General features: G+C 39.9%; 1 protein-coding gene and 1 pseudogene across 1 annotated transcript; one reads left to right on the forward strand and one right to left on the reverse strand.

The window, feature by feature from the left end:
- The first annotated feature begins 323 nt into the window (after window positions 1-323).
- LOC147583702 (NADH dehydrogenase [ubiquinone] 1 subunit C1, mitochondrial pseudogene) lies at window positions 324-1,604 on the forward strand (annotated as a pseudogene).
- Window positions 1,605-2,872: 1,268 nt separating this feature from the next.
- Window positions 2,873-3,844, reverse strand: LOC112852518 (olfactory receptor 7A17-like). Its single transcript, XM_025916016.2, has one exon. The coding sequence runs from the start codon at window positions 3,839-3,841 to the stop codon at window positions 2,873-2,875; it is 969 nt and encodes a 322-aa protein (XP_025771801.1). The 5' UTR covers window positions 3,842-3,844.
- Window positions 3,845-18,760: the final 14,916 nt, after the last annotated feature.

An 18,760-nucleotide genomic window follows, 5' to 3' on the forward strand; every position in this document is an offset into this window, starting at 1 on the left:
TTTACGACAAAGGAGGCAAGAATATTCAATAAGGAAAGAACAGGCTCTTCAGCAAATGGTGTTGGATAAACTGGAGAGCCTCGCGGCGCCTGGGTGGCGCAGTCGGTTAAGCGTCCGACTTCAGCCAGGTCACGATCTCGCGGTCCGGGAGTTCCAGCCCCGCGTCAGGCTCTGGGCTGATGGCTCAGAGCCTGGAGCCTGTTTCCGATTCTGTGTCTCCCTCTCTCTCTGCCCCTCCCCCATTCATGCTCTGTCTCTCTCTGTCCCAAAAATAAATAAGCGTTGATAAACTGGAGAGCCTCATGCAAAAGAATGAAACTGGACCACTGTCTTACACCACAGGCAAAAAGTAACTCAAAATGGACTGAGGACTTAAATGTAAGACCTGAAGCCATAAAGCTCCTAGAAGAAAACATATTGGTCTTGGTAATGATTTTTAGGATTTGATATCAAAAGCAAGAGAACGAAAGCAAGAATAAACAGGGTCTACATCAAACTAAAAACTTGTGCTGGCACAGGAAACCATCAGCAAAATGGAAAGAAAACCTCCTGAATGGCAGAGAATATTTGCAAATCATATATCTGATAAGAGGTAACTATCCCAAGTATATAAAGAACTCAATAGCAAAGAACAAACAGGGAGCCTAGCTCAGCAAGATGGCACCACCCATGCTGTTGTGTCCCTTCTCCAAGTTGCTGGATCTGGTCAGGCTCTTAAATGGCTCTTTAATACCATCAAAGTTCTATGTTCAGCAGTTGCCACAGGACAGACCTGACTGGCTGAAAGTTGGACTGACCTTGGGCACCTCCACCTCTTGTGGATCTATCTGATCAAACAACATAATAAAGATGTTTTAGAGTATAAAAGAAGATGTATGTTGGAATAAGTGATTGAAACACTAATACAATATACTCCGTATAGTGATGGCACCAGTCCTTTTGGATTCACCAACCTGTTGAGTTGTGAACACGAGAGAAAATGTTGCATGTGGATGAATATCCAGTTAGCATTTGTGAATGAAGAATAATGAAGTGAAAAAATAAAAACAAAAACAAACAACCTGATTAAAAAATGGGGAGAAGATCTGAATAGAAATTTTTCCTATGAAGACGTACAGATGGCCAACAGATACGTGAAAAGATGCTGAACATAACTAATCCTAACCTATACAGGATGCATCAGCCAGATCTATTATAGGTACATGAAAAGATGCTGAGCATCACTAATCCCCAGGGAAATAAAAATCAAAACTGCAATGAGATATCAACCTCATGCCTCTTAGCATGGATAGTATCAAAAAAACAAGAAACAACAAGTGTTGTTGCGGCTGTGGAGAAGAGGAATCTCTCATGCCCTGTTGGTGGGAATGTAAACTGGTGCAGCCACTCTGGAAAACAGTGTGGAGGCTCCTTGAAACCTTAAAAATAGAACTACCATGTGATTGAGCAATTCTACTTCTGAGCATTTATCTGAAGAAAACAAAAACACAAATTTGAAAAGATATACACACCCCCATTTCATTGCAGCATGGTTTACAATAGCCAAGACATGGAAACAAGCTAGATGTTCATTGGTGGATGAATGGATAAAGAAAGTGTGCGGTACTGGGTAACGTATGGAAGTGTCACTAGACTGTATGCCTGAAAATAATATAACACTCTGTTAACTATACTGGAATTAAAATAAAAAAGAAACTAGAATAGAAAATTGTGATACACACACACACACATATTATTCAGCCATAAAAATTAGTGAAATCTTGGACAACTGATGGACCTTGAGGGTATTATGCTAAGTGAAATAAGTCAGACAGAGGAAGATAAATACCATATGATCTCACTTACATGTGGGATCTTAAAAAATAAGACAAAACCAAATCAAGCTTATGGATACACAGAACCCATTGGTAGTAGCTTGAGGTGGGTGGTATCCTGGGGAGTGGATGAAAAGGGCACAAGAGTCACAAGGTACAAATTTCTAGGTATAAAATGAATAAGTCAAGGGGATGTCATGTACAACCTGGTGACTATAGTCAACAAACTATTATATATTTGACAGTAGCTAGAAGAGGGGATCTTGAAAATGCTCATGATGAAAATAAGTTTGTAAGTAAATACTGTGACAGATGTTAACTGAGTTTATTGTGATCCCTTTGCAATATATACAAATATTGAATGATTACATTGTACACCTGCAACTAATACAATGTGATGTCAATTACACTTTAACAAGATCAACAACAACAACGATGATGATGATGAGGGACAGTGCATCCATAACATTGGCGCAGGTATGAATCACAAGTATCACGGACCCAGATGTGTACTGCGGGCATTCTTAGCCTGTGGCATCATTGTCAATACATTGAGGCTTACGGGGACAATGATAAAATCAACGTTATCAGGAAGAGTGGTTAAGGAGTAAACAAGACTGATGACAGAGCCAAAGTGAAAATCGTGACTTCCTATTTTCCTCTATGGCGAAATTACATAAACGGCCTTAGATGCCAAGTGTAGTTTTATCCATCTGAATAAAACAACTCAGGATTGAGTATTCCTTCAGGAAGTCTAGACAAATTGTACTTGGCATGATATATGTCATTTATGAAGTAACCATTTTTCAGAAATCAAAGTTGTCCTGTAAAAGACACGGAAATTTTCAAATGTGTCCGATCCAAAGTCAGAACTGTGGGAAGGTATGAAAATGGACCAAGGGAAAAACTTGTATGTGTCTTAGAGCAGAAAGCTTAGTAAACTGAGTTTTCTGAAATTGTATAGAGAAGCTGACTTCTAAGAAATGGAAATTTCAGGAAATACATAAGAGCAAATTCTGTGTCACAATGATCAAAGAATCATGGCTTTGACCCTGCAATCAAGGGCACTTCTTCACCAGCAGGACGATGGTCCCTTTTGTCCCTGCCATCCCAAAGGATCTCCTCAGAGCCCCCTTTATGTCTTTGTTCCTCAGGCTGTAGATGAAGGGGTTCAGCATGGGCGTGACCACCGTGTACATCACCGAGGCTGTTGCACTTGAGTGGGAGTTCTGGGTAGCAGAGGAGATAAGGTACCCTTCCAGGACCGTGCAATAAAATAAGGAGACAACTGAGAGGTGAGACGCACAGGTGGAAAATGCTTTATACTTGCCCTGAGCTGATGGGATTCTACGTAGAGAGGAAATAATCTTAGAGTAAGAGTAAAGGATCCCAGCAAGGGGACCACCGGCCAGCAACACAGTTGAAATATATATCACTGTGTCGTTCAGAAAGGTATCAGAACAGGCAAGCTGGGTCATCTGATTGAGTTCACAGAAAAAGTGAGGGATTTCTGAGTTTGTACAGAAGGACAATCGCAGCACCATTAAGCTTTGTAAAAAGGAATTCAGGACACTTGTGATCCAGGACACCAGAGCCAGCAGTCCACAGAGCCGGGGGTTCATGATGACCGTGTAGTGCAGGGGGTGACAGATGGCCACGAAGCGGTCATAGGCCATCACGGCCAGGAGAAAGTTGTCCCAGCCTGCAAAGAGTGTGGAAAAATAGATCTGGCTGATGCATCCTGTATAGGTTATAATTTTAGTCTGTGTCTGTATATTTACCAACATCTTTGGGATGATGGTAGAGGTGATACAAATGTCCACAAAAGACAGGATGGAGAGAAAGAAATACATAGGCGTGTGGAGGTGGGAGGCAGAGCTGACAGCCAGGATGATGAGCAGGTTTCCAAAGACACTGATCAAGTACATGGAGAAGAAAAGTCCAAATATGAGGGGCTGTAATTCTGGTTCATTTGATAATCCCAGAAGAAAAAATTCTGAAATTTGGGTATCATTGCCTGGTCCCATGTGGTGGTGGTGGTGACTAGAAATCAGGGAAAAAAGATTAATGTTAGCACAACCAGACACTAGTGACAGGGCAAAAAGGCTATAAGTACAATGACATGTGGGAAAACAATCAGTCATAAAAGAAAGCAATGGGGTGTTTTCTTTACAGGGAGTTCAGAAAGATCTACGCACAAGGTGACATTTGAAGAGAGACCTCATTGAGAGAGACCATGTGGTTACCAGGCTTTTCCCACCTCCAGCTACAGTATTTAGGAAAGAAAGGGTATTAGTGAGGCTCTCGACATCAAGTTATCATTACCCTAAAGAAGATAGAAAAATATCCAAATTCCAATTGGTAAGATTCCTATGAACGTGTAAATGTGGCATTCTATTTTAATATGACCATTCTGTCCTGAATTTAGAGAAGTATAAAAAAGCTCAAAAGGAGACAGAGGAAAGGAAGAGGGGGAAGAGAGATCTCATAAGCTCAGGTGGTCCCTGAGAGATCGTGATGACGAGAAATCTTCCTTGGTTCTCGCTGCTTTGTAACCCTATCAATAGCCACTTGATGTCCAAGATAACTAATGAAGCAGCAAAAACCAATTTCTCTCAAAGAGAAATGAGTGATATACTGATGGTGTCAAGATACCTTTACGAATGAACATCTACTTGAAATTTGAGTAAAAGGAATAAATCCCCAATGGACAATAGGAAATATACAGCATACGAATTAGTGGGGATTTATCAAGGTGAAATGGTGACAAACTTTCCTAAGTGGTATTACATGCACAATTTTGGAATCGGTAAATGAGCTTTGAATCTTGGATCTACCACGTTGGATTCAAACGTTAGCTGTTTGAATTTGGGAAGACAACTAGTTCATTCTAAAATGTTGATATTCTCACTGAAATAGTGGGAGTACTGGTATCTGTCCGTCCTCTTAACGTGGTTGACAGATTGAGTGACTATAAATAAAAAGTTCAGCATAGATCCTTCCTGTTAGCATATGAATGGTTATTCTCTTTGTTCAGTTGTGTGTGTATGCATGCGTGTGTGTGTGTGCATCCACGTGGATTTGCATGTTTGCATGTGCACACATGTTTGATCATAATTCAAAGGCATGTCTATTGTGGACACTAAAAAAAATTGGAATCCACTGCTATAATGGGAAAAATAGTTTTAGTAGAAGGCCATTGTCTGCTCATGTGGGAAAAAAGCAGTGTGAATGGAGAGTCCATTATAGGAGCCAGGTTGTCGAGAGAAAATGTAGTGAGTGTGGGTGCTGATGTTAAGTCAGACTCCAGGGAGCCCGGGCTGATGACTCCACTTGCCTAGTCATGGTATCCACCTCAGGCCCCTGACCTGATTGTTATTAATGTACCTATTCCCTGTCGATTTGACCACGCTTGTTTTTATGTGTCCCAACAGTGGATGTGGCTGGCCCTTTCCTCACTTTCCTTGGTGGTATTCTTTCCTTTGTTATCTCGGGATAACAACAATAAAACAACAATAAAAACACTCAGATCCCGGTACAGAAAAGCAACATACTTGCCAAAAAATTTGCATATAGGAAGTAAGTAGCTAACAAAGTCTAAAATCTATTCAGCCTCCTCCGTAATAAAATAATGGCTAAAATGTTCCTTGGCATAGGCCTTCATGCGTAGTAAGTCTATATATTTTTTTCTGTTGAATATCAATGGGAGAGTTGATACTGTGATTATATGTCTCACAACGTGCTGTCACAAGGGAGTATTTACCTTCAGGAGCGCATATCCTTCTGACAAATTCAGAACAAGCCAAATGCACCCCAAATGAAAAAAATTGTAAAATGCTCCCACTCCATGCTCGTATCTCCAAGCCTAAACTCTGTTTTGCTACCTCCGTAGCTACAAAACTCCTTGGATATGTTTTCATTTCACTGGAACCACTTTATACCCCTCCCCCCATTCCTTCCTCAGTCTCATCCAACTGGACTTCTGTTCCCATCACTCATTGTCAACAATGATCCCTGTATTGCTGAGTCCAATGAACACTTATTTTTAAAAATCTTTTAAGTATAAAAAACAAAAAGTAAAAATACAACAAAAATTAAAAAAGGGGGCTCCTGGGTGGCTCAGTTGGTTGAGTGCCCAACTCTTGGTTTCAGCTCAAATCATCAACTCACGGTTTGTGAGTCAAGTCCTGTGTTGGCTCCACACTGACAAGTGTGGAGCCTGGTGGGAATTTTCTCTCTCTGCCTGCCCCTCCCTGGCTCACTCTCTCTGTCTTTATCTCAAAATATATAAATAAACTTAAAAATTTTTAAAAATAAATTAAGTAAATTATTTTCAAATTTCATAGTCAACCTAGTAAAGAAAAATCTCTCGGCCCTGGGACATGCTGGTTAGGCTCTCAGGTGACCTCAGGGAAAGGTCTCAGTTTCCATTCTCTCTGACGCTTTCCTGAAATACCTGCTGAGCTCTTGGACTCAAGAGTCTATAAGAAGAGCATCTCTGATTGGAGGTCTGGAATTTTCCCTGGATGGTCGATGATGGAAACCAAGGCTCTGTTCCCAGACAGGACAGCAGGAAGGAGCGAAGCATTGGTCCCCCAGCCAGACTTAGGAATCTGAGAGCAACAACCATGTCCTGTCCTGCACAAGGATCACCATGGTTAGGACGGCAGAGGAGATATTTACAGCTTCCTGTGTCTGCTCATTAGGTGCTGTTTCCATTGTTAGTCCCACGCTGGAGCACCTTGTTTCCCTCTGGGCCACTGGTCTGGACAGAAAATAATTTTTTTTCCTACTAATTCTCTGCTCCCAGGAGACCAGATTAGAAGTCAGGTGAATCTGGCTTTTGTTATGTCTTCTCCATGCTCTTGCGGGCCTTCCAGAGGTCTAACCTCCTTACACCTTACCCCAATTTTGAGTTAACGTTTTTCTCCAAATCTAAGACTGAGGGACCTGCCTAACCAGGTCTCATGGACCTCCAAAGTATTGTCTTATGGCAGAGATGACTTCCCGGTTTCTCTAGAAAATTGCTATTCTCCTCTCAATAAGAGAGAGAGAGGTATGTTAATGTGCAATAAGCAAATGGTACCGTGCTCTAGTGTTCATGATGTTTTTGACTAACCAATGAAGTGATTCATGCTCAATTTGTGATTCTCACAAATTGAGAGCTGCTATTTGGTGCTCCACGTAAAAGTGTGTTAATTATATGATATATTTAGATCTTTTTATGCACCATGCACTGAGCTCAGGAACCTATGGGGATTCCTTATTTCATTTTTACAAAATCCACTCTTCTTAAAAAAAAATTAGATTTTTTTTAGTTCACATACAGTGTAATACTGGTTTCAGGAATAGAATTTGGTGATTCTTCACTTACGTAAAACACCCACTGCTCATCTCAAAGCGTCCTGCTTTATCCCTGTCACCCATCTAGCCCATCCCCCGCTTTCTTCCCTCCTTCATCCCTCATTTGTTCTCTACAGTTAAGATTCTCTTCTGGTTTGTTTCCCTCTCGTCTCTCCCCAACCCAAATGTGGATGGAGCTAGAATGCATTATGCTGAGCAAAATAAGCCAATCAGAGAAAGACGAATACTGTATCATTTCACTCATGTGGGATTAAAGAAAAGTCCACTCTTATTAAAGTAAAGTTGTAAAAGTGGGGCTCAGAAGTGTGGAATGACCTGCCCAGAGTTATGAACTAGGGCAGAAGGAGCTTTGACTGGAAATCGACCAAGATATTTCCAGTTCTCAAGCGCTAGGTCAGTGGCTCTCAACCAAGGGCGATTTTGCTTTCAGACAACACTTGACAAGATAAGGGAGAAATTTTTGGTTGTCATAACTAGGGAGGTCCCATTGGCGCCTAGTGGGTTCAGGCCAGGAATGCTGCCCCATGTCATACAGTGCACAGGACGGCCCCCACCACAGAGAATTATCTAGCACAGTGTCAACAGTGGAGAAGTTGAGAAACACCACTCTAGACCAGAACTTCTCCAACATTAATGTATTTATGAATCACTTGGGGATCCTGTTCAAATCTGGACTCTGATTTGGCAGGACATGGGTGGGGCTCAGAGATCCTGTAATTGTAACCATTTCTCAGTAGGTACTGATGCCACCCATCTGGTCTGTGGACCCATCTTTGAGTAGTAAGGCTGTGGTTCAGTGTTTGAGTCAGGGGTAGGTATTTTTAGACCTTTCCTACAAAGAACTGGAGCTCTACCTCCAGGTCTGAGGTTAGGTGGTCCAATGATGGACTCAGTAGGCGAGCTTGTGCATGCTCAAGTTTATACGTGTCTCTTGAGTATTTCCCTCATGAGCTGTGCTGCCTTTGGGGAGGGATGATGCCAGATAGAAGAGATGCACAGGGCAAGTTATGGGGAGAGGGTGTGGAGCTTCCATTCCTTCTCCAGGCATGCCACTCTACCTGTCTCCATGTGTTCACCAACCTGAAAACTCTATGAACCCTCCTTTTGGGTTTTATGGAAGCTTCATGATGTAGACACAACTGATTATATCATTGGCTATTGCTGCTTAGATTCAATCTCCAGAGACTCTCCCATCCCTACAGGTCAGGGGGTGGCATGTGAAGTTCATATTCTAATCATATGATTAGTCCTCCTGGCAAGCAGCCCCTCTCCTCAGATGTTTTCCCAAAGTCACTCCATTATCCTGACAGAAGACATTTTTCTTTTAAAGTTTATTTATTTATTTTGATGGAGAGAGAGAGAGAGAGGGAAAACATCCTCATGTTAGAGGGGCAGGGGCAGAAAGGGAGAGGGCAAGGGAGAATCCCAAGCAAGCTCCACACTGTCAGAGCAGAACCCAATGTGAGGTTCCAACTCTTGAATGGTGAGATCTTGACCTGAGTCAAAATTATGAGTTGATGCTTCACTGACTGAGCCACCCAGGTGCCCCTCTGATGGAAGACGACTTTACAACTCTCATCACTTACGATATTGGAAGAATTTTAGGAGCTATGGATCAGAAATGGGGATGTAGACCAGATATATATATATATGTTTTTTTAAAATTTAAATCTGAGTTAGTTGACATATAGTATAAAAATGATCAGAAATAGAATTTAATGATTCATTACTTATATAGAACCCCAGGGCTCATCCCGGCATTGCCCTCCTTAATGCTCACCACCCATTGAGCCCATTGCATCACCCACCACCCCACAAGCAACCCTGTTTGTTCTCTGTATTTAAGACTGTCTTTAGTTTTGTCTTGCTCTCTGTTTTTATCTCATTTTTGCTTCCTTTCCCCTATGTTCACTCATTCCACATGAGTGAAGTTATATGATATTTGTCTTTCTCTGACTGACTTATTTTGCTTAGGATAATACCCTCTAGTTCCATCCACGTTGTTGTAACTGGCAATATTTCGTCCTTTTTGATTGACGAGTAATATAACATTGTATATATACACCACATCTTTTTTTATCCATTCATCAGTCAGTGGGCATTTGGGCTTTTTCCATACTTTGGCTATTGTCAATAGTGCTGCTATAAACATTGGGGAGCATGTGCCCCTGGCACTTTTGAACCCTTTGGATAAATGCCTAGTTGTGCAATTGCTGGGTCATAGGGTAGTTCTATTTTTAATTTTTTGAGGAATCTCCATCCTGTTTTCCAGAGGGGTTGCACCAGTTTGCATTCCCACCAGCAGTGCAAAAGTATTCCTCTTTCTCCACATCGTGGCCAACAACTGTTGTTGCCTGAGTTGTTAATGTTAGCCATTCTGATAGGTATAAGGTGGTATCTCACTGTGGTTTTGATTTGTATTTCCCTGATGATGAGTGATGTTGAGCATTTTTTCATGTGTCTGTTAGCCATCTGGATGTCTTCTTTGGAGGAGCGTCTATTCATGTCTTTTGCCCATCTCTTCACTGGATTATTTGTTTTTTGGGTGTTGAGTTTGAGAAGTTCTTTATAGATTTTGGATACTAGCCCTTTATCTCATACATCGTTTGCAAATATCTTCTCCCATTCCATCAGTTCTGTGCAGAAGTTTTTTTTTATCTTGATTGGATCCCAATAGTTCATTTTTTCTTTTGTTTCCCTTGCCTCCAGAGACATGTCAAGTAAGAAGTCGCTGCGGCTCAGGTCAAAGAGGTTGTTGCTTGTTTTCTCCTCTATGACTTTGATGGCTTCCTGTCTTGTGTTTAGGTCTTTCATCCATTTTGAATTTATTAATGTGTATGGTGTAAGAAAGTGATCCAGGTTCATTCTTCTGCATGTCACCGTAGAGTTTTCCCAACCCCATTTGCTGAAGAGTCTCTCTTTTTTCCAATGGATATTCTTTCTTGCTTTGTCAAAGATTAGTTGGCCATACATTTGTGGGGCCATTTCTGGGTTCTCTGTTCTGTTCCATTGATCTATGTGTCTGTGTTTGTGCCAGGACCATACTGTCTTGATGATTATAGCTTTGTAATACAGCTTGAAGTCTGAAATTGTGATGCCTCCAGCTTTGATTTCCTTTTTCAGGATTGCTTTGGCTATTTGGGGTCTTTTTTGGTTCCATACAAATTTTAGAATGGTTTGTTCTAGGGACACCTGGGTGGCTTAGTTGGTTAAGCGTCTGACCTTGACTCAGGTCATGATCTTGCAGTTCATGGGTTTGATCCCCACATTAGGCTCTGTGCTGACAGCTCAGAGCCTGGAGCCTGCTTCAGATTCTGTATCTCTCTCTCTCTCTCTCTCTCTCACACACACACACACACACACACACACACACTGTCTCTCTTTCAAAAATAAATAAACATTAAAAAAGGATTGTTTGTTCTAACTCTGTGAAGAATGCTGGTGCTATTTTGATTTGGATTGCATTGAATTTATAGATTGCTTTGGGTAGAATTGATATTTTAACAATATTTGTTCTTCCAATTCAGAGGCATGCAATTTTTTCAGGTTTTTTTTGTGCCTTATTCAATTTCTTTCATAAGCTTGCTATAGTTTTCAGTGTATAGATTTTTTATTTCTTTGGTTAGGTTTATTCCTAGGTATTTTATGGTTTTTGGTGAAATTGTAAATGGGATCAATTCTTGATTTCTCTTTCTTTGGCTTTATTTTTGGTGTATAGAAATGCAACTGATTTCTGTACGTTGATTTTATGTCCTGCGACTTTGCTGAATTCATGTATCAGTTCTAGCAGTATTTGGGTTTTCCACATGGAGTATCATGTCATATGGGAAGAGTGAAAGTTTGACTTCCTCCATGCCCATCTGGATGCCTTTTATTTCTTTGTGTTGTCTGATTGCTGAGGCTAGGACTTCCAACATTGTTTTGAATAACAATGATGAGAGTGGACATCTCTGTCATGTTCCTGATTTAGGGGGAAAGCTCTAAGTTTTTCCCCATTGAGGATGTTATTAGCAGGGGGTCTTTCCTGTATGGCCTTTATGATATTGAGGCATGATCCTTCTATCCCTACTTTCTTGAGGGTTTTTAACAAGAAAAATGCTGTAGTTTGTCAAATCTTTTTTTCTGCATCTATTGATAGGATTATGTTTTTTATCCTTTCTTTTATTAATGTGATGTAACACATTGATTGATTTGTGGACATTGAAGCAGCCCCGCATCCCAGGAATAAATCCCACTTGATCGTGGTGAATAATTCTTTTAATGCATAGTTGGATCTGGTTTGGTAGTATCTTGTTGAGAATTTTTCCATTGATGTTCATCATGGAAATTGGTCTCTAGTTCTCCTTTTTGGTGAGGTCTTCATCTGGTTTTGGAATCAAGGTAATGCTGGCTTCATAGAAAGAGTTTGGAAGTTTTCCTTCCATTTCTATTTCTTGGAGCAACTTCAAAGGAATAGGTGGTAACTCTTTAAATGTTTGATAGAATTCCCCTGGATAGCCATCTGGCCATGGACTCTTGTTTGTTAGTATATTTGTGATTACTGATTCAGTTTCTCTACTGGTTATGGGTGTGTTCAAATTTTCTATTTTTTCCTGTTTCAGATTTGGTAGTTTATGTATTTCTAAGAATTTATCCATTTCTTCCAGATTTCCCAATTTGTTGGCATATAATTTCTCCTAATATTCTCTTATTATTGTTTGTATTTCAGCAGTATTGGTTGTGATCTCTCCTCTTTAATTCATGATTTTATTTATTTGGGTCCTTCCCTTTTTCTTTTTGATCAATCTGGTTAGGGGTTTATCCATGTTGTTAATTCTTTCAAAGAACCAGCTCCTAGTTTCATTAATCTGTTCTACTGGTATTTTGATTTCTGTGTCATTGATTTCCTCTCTAATCTTTATTATTTCCCTTATTCTTCTGGTTTTGGGCTTTATTTGCTGTTTTTTTTTCTTCCCAGCTCTTTTAGGTATAAGGTTCGGTTGTGTATTTGAGACCTTTCTTCCTTCTTTAGGAAGGCCTGGATTGCTATATACTTCTCTCTTATGACTGCCTTTGCTTCATCCCAGAGATTTTGGTCTGTGGTGTTTTCATTTTCATTGACTTTCATGTACTTTTTAATTTCCTCTTTAATTTCTTGGTTAATCCATTCATTCTTTAGTAGGATGTTCTTTCATCTCCAAGTATTCACGGTCTTTCCAAATTTTTTTCTTGTGGTTGATTTCGAGTTTCATAGCATTGTGGCATGAAAGTATGCGATGTATGATCTGGATCTTTTTGTACTTGTTGAGGGCTGATTTGTGTCCTAGTATGTGACCTATTCAGGAGAATAGGTGTGTACTTGAGAAAAATGTGTATTCTTCTGCTCTAGAATGAAATGTTCTGAATATATCTGTTAAGTCCATCAGGTCCAGTGTGTCATTCAAAGCTATTGTTTCCTTGTTGATTTTCTGCTTACATGACCTGTCCATTGTTGTTATTGGGGTGTTGAAGTCCCCTACTATTATGGTATTCTTATCAATGAGTTTCTGTATGTTTGTGATTAATTGGTTTATACATTTGGGTGTCCACGATGGGGGCATAAATATCTACAATTGTTAGATCTTCTAGGTGGACAGACCCCTTAATTATGGTATAATGCCTTTTTTTCAACTCTTGTTACAGTCTTTATTTTAAAATCTAGTTTGTCTCATGGAAGTATTGCTGGTTCAGCTTTCTTTTGACAGTCATTGGCATCATAGATTGTTCTCCATCCCCTTACTTTCAATCTGCAGGTGTCTTTAGGTCTAAAATGGGTCATTTGTGAGCATCATAAAGAGGGATCTTGCTTTCTTATCCATTCTGATACCCTATGTCTTTTGAATGGAGCATTTAGTCCATTGACATTTAGAGTGAGTACTGAAAGATATGAATTTAGTACCATGTGTTGCCTGTAGAGTTGGTGTTTCTGGTGATGTTCTCTGGTCCTTTCTAGTCTGTGTTGTTTTTGGTCTTTTTTTGTTTTGTTTTGTCTTTCTCCAGTCAAGGAGTCCCCCTTAAAATTTCTTTCAGGGCTGATTTAGTGGTCATAAACTCCTTTGGTTTCTATTTTTCTGGGAAACCCTTCATCTCTCCTATTTTCAATGACAGCCTTGCTGGATAAAGAATTCTTGGCTGCATAGTTTTCCCATTCAGCACATCAAATATATCCTGCCATTCCTTTATGGACTGCCAAATTTCTGTGCATAGGCCTGATGTGAACCTGATCGGTCTTCCCTTATAGGTTAAGGACTTTTTCCCCTTGCTGCTTTCATAATCTTTTCTGTGTATTTTGCAAATTAGACTATGATATGACTTGTTGATGGTCGGTTTTTGTTGAATCTAATGGGAATTCTCTAAGCCTCTTGGATTTTGATGTCTGTGTCTTTCCCCAGGTTGGGTAAGTTTTCCATTATAATTTGGTCACATAAACCTTCTATCATTTTTCTCTCTCTTCATCTTTTGGGATTCCTGTGATTTGGATGTTATTCTCTTATAATAAGTCACTGAGTCTTGTATTGTGATCTTTTGCCTTTGTTTCCCTCTTTTTTTCTGCTTCATTATTCTCCATAATTTTATCTTCTAAATAGCTGATTCCCTCTTCTGCTTCATCCATCCTTGCCATCGTGGCATCCTTTTGAGATTACTTCTCATTACAGCTTTTAAAATTTTAGCCTGTCTAGATTTTGTTTCTTTTATCTCCACAGAAAAGGATTCTCTGGTGTCTTCTATGCTTTTTTCAACACCAACTAGTATTCTTATTGTGGTTCTAGATTGTAGTTCAGACATCTTTCTTATATCTGTATTGATTAAGTCCCTGGCTATCATTTCTTCCTGTTTTTTGTTTTGGGATGAATTCCTTCATTTTTTCATTTTGGAGGTAGAAAAAATTAAAAGATTAAAATGAAAAAATTAAAAACAAAACAAAAAATCAAATAAAGAAAGTTAGATCCTAGTGTGTTTTGGTTTGCTTATTGAAATAAGCTTGATAGAATAGAGATAAGTGGGAAAGGAAGTGGAAAAAAAGGTAAGAAAAATGAAAAAATTAAAAACATTTATGTGATAGAATAGAATAAAGAAATGGAAATAGAATAAAAAATTTAAAAAATAAAAAATAAAGTAAAAAATAATTTCCTTTCTTTATCCAAGTTATAGTTAGAAAAGAAAGAATAAAAAAACAATTTAAACAAAAAGAGAAACAAAGAAAATGAACAAATAAATGAACCAGCAAACAGAATGAAACCCAAATGGGGTTTCACCTAGTTTCCCCTAGAACTGAAACTAGGAAGTACTCTATAGTCTGTACACTAAGCAGGTGGAGTGACTGGGGGATGGGCTTGGAGGGTGCAGTTGGCAGAGCTTTTTGTAATGGCTTTTTTCTCCATTAGGTTGTGATGCTTGGCTTATTGTGGTGGATCCAGGTGTGAGATATGGAAATTGTTTCCACCCGCTTCCCTAGTTTCTGTGGCAGGAACTTCATGCTCTCATCCATCTGCAATCAAGAACCTCTCCTTTCTCATGCCTCTGCCCACTCCTCCTCTCTACCCTGTCCCTGCCCAAGCTGCCTGCCTGTCAGGCAGCACCTCCCTCCAGAGTTTTGTCTCAGATGGGGTTGTGTTTCAAAACTTCACACTTTAGAGACCCTTGTGTCTTTGACCCACTCTGACTCTCTGGGGGAGGGTCTCACTGAACAATGACTGGGTGCTGGTTTGTCTCACAAAATGTTCATGTGACTGTGCAGTGATAGAGTTTCAGAGATTTTGGCAAATGACAACATACAGCCAGTGCCAGATGTCACTGCACTCTGGCGTCTTTGTCCCAGTACCAGCAAATGTGGCTGCTCTCCAGGTTCTGCTGGGACCTTTGCCTATGGGGAGGCCGTATGGCCTCTACCAAATGCACTCCAAGCAAGGGGATGACTTCTTCCTGTGTGTGACACCCCTCAGGCCCACTCCTGATCCTGGGGATTCATCTTGCTTCCTCACCAGAGCACCCTCAGACACTGAGCTCCAAAACTTCAGACTCTGCACTCCACTGTATACAGAATCCTGATGGTACCAAAACCCTCTCTTTTCTTTGTGTCAATAGTTCGATTGTCCATTCCCCTAAAAGTGTTTTCACTCTTTCTCTCTCTTTCTTTCCAGCTGCTTTTCTTGCACCATCCTGATATGCTGTTCTCTTCCCCTTTCCCTTTTTCTCTCTGTCTTCTCCCTGTAAATGGCTCCCTACCCTCTGCAGCTTTTTTTTCTTCCCCGGTTCACCTCTCTGCCCCACGCACCTGCTGAGTTCTGTGGCTCAAGTCATGCAGACTGTTGTGTTAATCATCGGATCCATTTCCTAGGTGTTCAAAATGGTTTCGTGCTGATTTAGCTGTGTTTCAGGGATGAGACAAGCTCAGGGTCTCCATGCTGCTCTGCCACCTTAACTCCTCTCCCCAAATATATATTTTTATTACAAATCCTAAGACCACAGTTATAAATGTAATACTGGATGAGTCCTTAATTGGATTTCTCTCATGATACTTCCAGTTCTTAAACCTCAGCACCATGGTTTTCAATGAGGCATGATTTTGCCTCTGTGGATATTTGGCCGTGTCTTAAGGGATGCTGTCAAACCTCTATAACCCAAAGGACAGCACCCAGCACAAATATTTACCCAGCTCCAAATGTCAACAGTGAGTAGGTGAAAAATACAGCTCTATCTTCATTGTGTGTACAAACCACCAAAGTTTGTAGTTAAAATGCCCTGACCTGATTCATCAGGTCTCTGGGATTCCAGGGAGTTTGTCCTTCTACAAACAACCAGGTGGTGATGATATTGCATGTTCTGATCTATGGATCACAGGTAGAGAGCAAGTCCGTGCTCCTGTGTTAGAGTCACATGTAGGTAGTTTTAGGTCTTCTCCACCAAGAATCTTCTGTGTTTGTCATTTTGAAGGAAAAATTGTTTTCTTTTAATATTTATCTTTATTTTGAGAGAGAAGGAGAGAGAGAGACAGACAGACAGACAGAGAGAGAGAGATTCTAGGCTGTCATCATAGAGACAGCTGTTGGGCTTGATTTCACTAACCATGAGATCATGACCTGAGCCAAGGTCAAGAGTTGGACAGTTAACTGCCTGAGCCATCCAGGTGCCCCTGAAAGAAATGTTTTTTACACAATTCTATAGGTGTTGATGAATTCTATGGTTAATGAGTGACATCAATTATTTTATATTTGAAAAAAAACACTTTGTAGGCTTCCAAAGGTGTCCCGATCCAAAGAACTTTTGAAAATACTTGTTTACAGAGCAAGGGGAATGTGGCCAGTACATGGCATAAAGCTGCTAATCACTGATCTTTATATAAAAAAGATTGGCCTGGATTATCTGGATGGAACTAGTGTAATCACAGGTGTCCTCTAAATGTGGGAGGGGGAGGACAAAGATTTGGAATCAGAGAGACATTTTCAGACTCTACGCTGTTGGCTTTGACGTTGGAAGAAGGGCCATAAGACAAGAAATGCAGGTAGCCACTAAAAAGGGAAAAAGGAAATGGAGTGAATTCTCCTCTAGAGTGTCCAGAAGGATCACAGCCCTGCAGAGCTCTTGATATTAGCCCAATGAGACCCATTTCAGGCTTCTGACCTTCCACAAACTTCGGATAAATCTTTGCGTTAAGCCACGAGTGTGATCATTTGTTTCTGCAACAACAGGAATTGATTACAGACATTTGTTTGGAAAAATATTGCTTGTAGGAACAGAGTTTGAGCATTTCAGCTCATTCAGTAAACTTTCCCTCGGGTCAAGGCATTTGGTATGGACATCCCACATTAAATGGAAAGAGAAAACTAGTTTTAGTTTGGAGATATATTGCCTCATTCGCTGGACAGTGATATCCCACTGCATAAATGTAAACGTGGTTTTGACTCGGAGGCCTTTGAAAATTTGAGATTGAAAACATTTCCCTATTAAAATTAAGGCCTTTCACTCTACTTTAAACTTTTGTGTCAAAATTCTACATTCTTTCTATTTTATGTTGATTTGAATGTTTATTCTTTTTATTTTTATCCCCTCCAACTTTCAGGTTTTCTTTCAACATAACAGATGGGATTTCAATAACTCTCTTATGTCTACTCGTATGTGTGTGGATACATTTATTTGACAGAAACATGTATACAAATGTACACACACATATACATACTCAGACTCCTAACCTTGAACATTTTCTTTGGACTCGACAAAGTGCTTCTACACGTTTCATTTATTCCTGACACCACCTGCCTGAAGTTAGGGTTCATTGCCCCACATTCCCTTCAGAAATAGGGAAATTGAGGCTCAGGGTGATGAAATGTTAACAATAACATGACAGAGCAGTTAAAACTTACTGTGCATCTTTTTGAATTATACCCAAAGGGAGTCATGTAGTATATAATCTTTTTTTTTAACATTTCACCTTTTATTAAGGCAAGTGTGTGCAAATAATTTCATACAACCAGATCTCTTCATGAACTTTCAGCTTAAAACGTTTTTACAAAAAAAAGGTGTTTTGTAAAAGTTTAAATTTTATCTGAATCCAAGTTAGTTAACATATAGGGTGATAATGATTTCAGGAGTGGAATTTAGTGATTCATCACTTATATATAACACCCAGCGCTCATCTGAACATGTGCCCTCCTTTATGCCCATCATTCATTTAGTCCGCCCCCCCACCCACCTCCCCTCCAGCAACCCTCAGTTTGTTCTCTGTATTTAACAATCTTTTATGGTTTGCCTCCTTCTCTCTTTTTATCTTATTTTTCCTTCATTTCCCTTATGTTCATCTGTTTTGTTTCTTAAATTCTACATATGTGGAACCATAGGATATTTGTTTTCTTCTGAATTATTTTGCTTAGCATGGTACTTTCTGGTTCTGTCCATGTGTTGCATCTGGCAATATTTCATTCCTTTTGATCGCTGAGTAATATACAATTATATATACATATATATACATATATATACACATATATATCTACATATATGTGTATATATATGTATATATATATATATACACACACACACACACATACAACACATCATCTTTATTCATTAAACAGTTGATGGACATTTGGGCTCTTTCCATAATTTGGCTATGGTTGATAGTACTGCTATAAACATTGGGATGCATGTGCCCCTTTTAATTAGCATTTTTGTGTCCTTTGTATAAATACCTCGTAGTGCCATTGCTGGGTTGTAGAGTAACTCCAGTTCTTATTTTTGAGGAACCTTCATCTTATTTTCCAGAGTGGCTGCACCAGTTTGCATTCTCACTAGCAGTGCAAAAGCATACCCCTTTCCAGGAAATCTCTTTCAAGAAGGCTTTGGGAGACACCTGGGTGGCTCAATCAGTTGAGCGTCCAACTCTAGCTTAGGTCATGATCTGACAGTTTGTGAGTTCAAGCCCCACATCGGGCTCTGTGCTGACAGCTCAGAGCCTGGAGCCTGCTTCGGATTCTGTGTCTCCTTCTCTCTCTCCGCCCCTCCCCTGCTTACGCTGTCCCCCAAATAAATAGATATTAAAAAAAGAGAAGGTTTGGGATCACCATTGTCAC

The sequence above is a fragment of the Puma concolor genome, chromosome A2, assembly GCF_028749965.1.
Source record: "Puma concolor isolate L17-30 chromosome A2, mPumCon1.1.hap2, whole genome shotgun sequence".
Classification (NCBI taxonomy): Eukaryota; Metazoa; Chordata; class Mammalia; order Carnivora; family Felidae; genus Puma; species Puma concolor.

Coding starts and splice junctions, on each gene's coding strand:
- LOC112852518 (XM_025916016.2), bottom strand. CDS start 3,841: ATGGGACCAGGCAATGATACCCAAATTTCAGAATTTTTTCTTCTGGGA.